The sequence below is a fragment of the Trachymyrmex cornetzi genome, unplaced genomic scaffold (genome assembly GCF_001594075.2).
Source record: "Trachymyrmex cornetzi isolate Tcor2-1 unplaced genomic scaffold, Tcor1.1 scaffold1064, whole genome shotgun sequence".
NCBI classification, from domain to species: Eukaryota; Metazoa; Arthropoda; class Insecta; order Hymenoptera; family Formicidae; genus Trachymyrmex; species Trachymyrmex cornetzi.
Window position 1 is genome coordinate 31,716 of NW_017295614.1, and position 4,663 is coordinate 36,378.

A 4,663-nucleotide genomic window follows, 5' to 3' on the forward strand; every position below is an offset into this window, starting at 1 on the left:
TGATGTCCCATGCAGCGGATCGTGCGTAAGCGGATTCGCGTATCGCCAATCACAGAATCATTCTCTTAGATATGCTTGCGAAATTTGTAAACAGATCTAAGAGAATGATTCTGTGATTGGCGATACGCGAATCCGCTTACGCACGATCCGCTGCATGGGACATCACCCTTAACCGAGGTTCAACGGGTTCAACTTATTTTTCATCTTTTTCTAATTCTAGAATTGAAAAGAGGGTAATTATACAGAATACCTCCCCCACCTCCGATTTCGTTAAAATTTGGCTCATTCGACGCGTTTTTGCATGAAACGAAAGAATCTAGCAGAAATAAGCGTCGCTTTGCCCTACGAACCGAGATATTTAACGTTACAGCCCTTCTACAATAAGCCGCAAGTCAGAAGTTCTAATGGTACGTTTCCACTGAGCGCGTCACGCGTCGCGTCGTCCATCCGCGTCACGAATTAACCAATCAAAACATCCCATTTTATTGTATCATTTGACGCGCGACTCTTTGCGTGACGCATCGTAATTTTGCTCGACATTGTAGAGGTAGAGATAAAAGATTATAGGTTACATTCCAAAACGTTCTTCGAGGAAAGTTTCACTGTAGTATATGTTACGTGTATTATTTTGAGTAAAATTGTCCTCGGAGAGGACGTTTTGGAACGTAGCCTAGGAACGAAATATTCTTCCTATTCTGAATTGCGCGCATTCCACCATGAGGCAGGTCACGAAAAATGGGACAGTATTCGTAAGTTCTAAATTATTAATTAATCAAAATGATATTTCTAAGTTACGATTATAAGTTAAAATGTTAAATTACCTACAATATTTTGCTAGAAAACTTCCTATCGATGTTTTGTAAAATTAAGGTTATGTTTCAACTTCTTGGTAACTTAATCAGGTAAATATGTATCTATCTTTGGTTATGGTTAAAGTTTTGCTATAAATGCTTTGAAGTGTTTCATGAACCAATCAGAAGAAAGAATTTTACAAATTAATCAATTAAAAAACGTTTCAAAGAGTTTGTAGCATCGCGTTAACCGTACCATTTATCTTTCTCCCTAAAAATAAAGACAGATAATACATACCTATCAGGAAAAATTTCCCACTAAGTTGGAACAATCTGCCTACTACATCTTTTGTTTCAGATATGTGATAATTGTAATGCTGTTATAGCAGGTGGCATAGCTGCCAAAAAGCATTACGAAAACTGTACAATACAGAAGAACAACAGTGAAACAAAAGACTCAGATCCTTTAAACATTCCTGTAAGTAATGAAAAAGAATTACTCATTGCTGAAGTTTTCAGCAATTTTTTTAGAGAGCCTTTGTGGAATTCACTAATCCCATATGCTGAAAGGAATCATAATATTACAGCAGCATTGTGGCATGAAATTGATACAGTTTTAGGTAAGCAGAAACTCTTTACTATAGGCATAAAGTATAAAAATATATCAATTTAAATTTCATTATATTACTTTACAGGTGTACAGAAAGGACATAGTCAGAAAACATTTAAATCATTAAGAGATCGCTTTCTCAGACTGATAGCTGAGGAAGACAAATCTAAGCGCAGTGGCAGTGCTGCAAGTAGCACAATTGATTGGAAATACTTTACACAGCTGAATTTCCTTCGTCCTACCGTAGAATACAGACCGTAAGTTTCTTAATTATGTACAGTATTACAAAAAAGTATAAATTTGCACGTTTCTTTTTCACAAGTGAAAATGAGAATAGTTTTTATAAATAGTTTTGACTGAAATTAGAACGGATTAGCGGATAATTATTTTAGAAATAAAAATAAAAATAATTTTCTAATTATAGAACGATAAGCAATCTATCAAAGAACAAACGCTCTACAACAGATATGGAAACACCAGTGGCAAGCTGTTCTTCTGTACCAAAGAAAAAAAGAGTCGCCTGCAGGATCTTTGACGGAAAATTTTGAAGTGTTTTGTAAAAAATATTTAGAATCTAATGTGCCGGATCGTATTGGATCTTTTATGCTATATTTAAAATCAGAAATGAGGACCCTCTCCAACAAGAAAGTGAAGAATTTAATACGAAAAATAACAGAATCCTTAATGCAGGTACAGGATGAGTCAGACATATTATGAAACGAAATATCGGTTTCTCGACCAACCACTTTCGTAAATAATTAAACTAAAGAAAGAGAAAAAGGGATAGAGAAAAACACATTGATTTAATACATTTTTTGCAATATTCATTGTATGAATGTATATTTTAAGTATTTCATGTTTATTTTTTAATCTGCAGATCTTCAGCAAAATAGCTCTTATTTTATCTAAAAACCTAATAATCTCTTCAAAAACTCAAAAAAATAATTTCTTTGCTTTATAATATTTGGTTATGTACTATAATATTTTTATTTTTTTTATAAAATAACAAATAGCTACCTAATGTGATATTATTTTAAGGAATCGCAGGCTGTGCGCAAAATAATTTTTATAAGTTTGCCTAAAAGCAAATTGTACTATAATGTTAAATATTCTTTATATTTTGTTTGTAGTTATGTAGTATATAATTATACACGTACTATTATTTTTATAACTTTTGCGTTTTTGTTATATCACAACAAATATAAAATACTCGTCAAATCCTCACACCGAAATTATAAAGTACAGGAATGTATATAAATATATTTTAATAAATATTTTTGAAAATTATATACATTTGATACTCTTATTATATTGATCTTATTACATCTCCCATTGCCATGATACAACTCCTTCGTTCATAAAATATTGAGTAAATCTATTTCGGATCTCAGCTGCTTGTCTCGAATAATTGTTTGAACTGGAATTATGATAACTTTGAACTGCACCTGTTTCTGGCTGCGTATCGTTCGCCATGATGCCATCGCAATTCACATGATCAATCGGTGATCAAAATAATGATTTCTCGTCATCATAAAATTGTGAAGACAAACAGTAGCTTGCACAATTGCTTCGATCGTAGCCAGCAATGTGTTCATAAAGGTATGATAAATTCTCCATCGTGCAACCATAATAGCAAAAGCATTCTCAACCACTCTTCTTGCCCTGGACAATCTGTAGTTGAATATACGTCTTTCTGGAGTTAGATTCCTCCCTGGATATGGTCTCATAGTAAATGAGTTCAATTGAAAAGCCTCGTCTGCAACTATTACGAATGGAAGTGGTTCAGTATATGCTGGATCAATAATTGACGGAGGAGGCAAATTCATTAGTCCTTCACTGAATCGACGACCCATTTCACAGTTTTTAAAGATACCTCCGTCGCTATGGCGCCCTTGAGCTCCTATATCTACCATAAGAAATTTATAATTTGCAGATACCAAGGCCATTAGCACAATACTATGTTGTCCTTTATAGTTATAGAACGACGATCCAGAATTTGCCGGAGCCTTAAAAAAAAAATTTGAAGCATTACATTTTTTGAAAAATATCTGTAAACTCATTAACACATGCAAGTATTTGTAGTCACATTATCTATGATAAAATTAACTTACTGTGATGACAACATGCTTTCCATCCAATGCGCCAACACAGTGTGGAAAATTCCAACGTTGTGCAAATTCATCATGAATATGTAACCAATTTTCTTCAGAGGGTGTTAAAAATTCTTGCTGCATATTACACCATATCGCTTTGCACGTTTCTCGAACTATTTTAGATGCAGTACTTGTCCCAATTTTGAAACCCAAAGCTAATGATTTTAGAGAATCTCCAGTAGCTAAATAGCTAAAAGATTTCCAAAGAATTATTTTAATGTGTGTGTGTGTGATTAAAAAAATAATAATGTTAATAAAAAAACCAGAAAATGGCAATCAAAAAGAAATATTTCATGACTTACCGAATTGTAAATGATAATCGAGTTTCTACAGAGATGGGCTCTCGACAATTTGTTGTTTGTAGTATTAGTTGTGATCCAACCAAAGAAAGAATCTCTTCAAAAGTTTGTGGTGTTTCTCATAAAGTTAAAATAGGTTTCATGATCATACAAACGGAGCTCTTGTATCAAATGTTCCCAGTTCCCATGAGTTGGTCTCGTTTTAATTATTGGATGCTCCCAGAATCGGTGAAATCTTTTATTTTCCTCTTCCATAAGTTTTAGCCGTCTATACAAAAGTAATATGCCAGTAATTTTCGTTCGCAAACGCTGTCGATAGGCCTCCATGATTCTAGGTTACGTGTGGTTACGTGATCGCTCATGCATTGCCATGTATTACCATGCATTGCTTTGATTTGCGATGACGCTGACGCGTTCAGTGTGAATTAGTACGACGCTATTCTTGAACTTCTTTGCGTCGCGTCGTGACGCAATGGACGACGCGACGCGTGACGCGCTCAGTGGAAACGTACCATAAGCGATCTTAAGTCATAATCGGTGAAGTTGGCCAATAGCTAACTTGAACGACTTGGTTAAGACTGGTTAAGACTTCTGACGTTCTGACTTGTGGCTTATTGTAGAAGGCCTATTAAAGTTGATGACTATTCGCATGCATTCGTTTATGCAGCGGTTAGCACAGAAGTATTACTTTATCCTTGTTGTTCACTGAGCGTTGAATAAAAATTAAGCTCATAGTTCGGGAGATGATGACACTAAAATGGTTATGATTTGTTACCGCTTGAAATCGTTATAATTCGTCATTTATTAGGT

General features: G+C 34.4%; 2 protein-coding genes across 2 annotated transcripts; one reads left to right on the top strand and one right to left on the bottom strand.

Annotated features, from left to right (window-relative positions):
• Nucleotides 1-508: 508 nt before the first annotated feature.
• On the top strand, nucleotides 509-2,192 carry LOC108760122 (uncharacterized). Its single transcript, XM_018505919.1, has 4 exons — nucleotides 509-749; nucleotides 1,150-1,411; nucleotides 1,487-1,658; nucleotides 1,826-2,192. Exons 1-4 carry the CDS (start codon nucleotides 717-719, stop codon nucleotides 1,947-1,949), a joined length of 591 nt encoding a protein of 196 aa, XP_018361421.1. The 5' UTR covers nucleotides 509-716; the 3' UTR covers nucleotides 1,950-2,192.
• Nucleotides 2,193-2,733: 541 nt separating this feature from the next.
• Nucleotides 2,734-4,318, bottom strand: LOC108760111 (uncharacterized). Its single transcript, XM_018505908.1, has 3 exons — nucleotides 3,857-4,318; nucleotides 3,513-3,744; nucleotides 2,734-3,407 (listed from the first exon to the last, which is right to left on the bottom strand). Exons 2-3 carry the CDS (start codon nucleotides 3,633-3,635, stop codon nucleotides 2,889-2,891), a joined length of 642 nt encoding a protein of 213 aa, XP_018361410.1. The 5' UTR covers nucleotides 3,636-3,744; nucleotides 3,857-4,318; the 3' UTR covers nucleotides 2,734-2,888.
• Nucleotides 4,319-4,663: the final 345 nt, after the last annotated feature.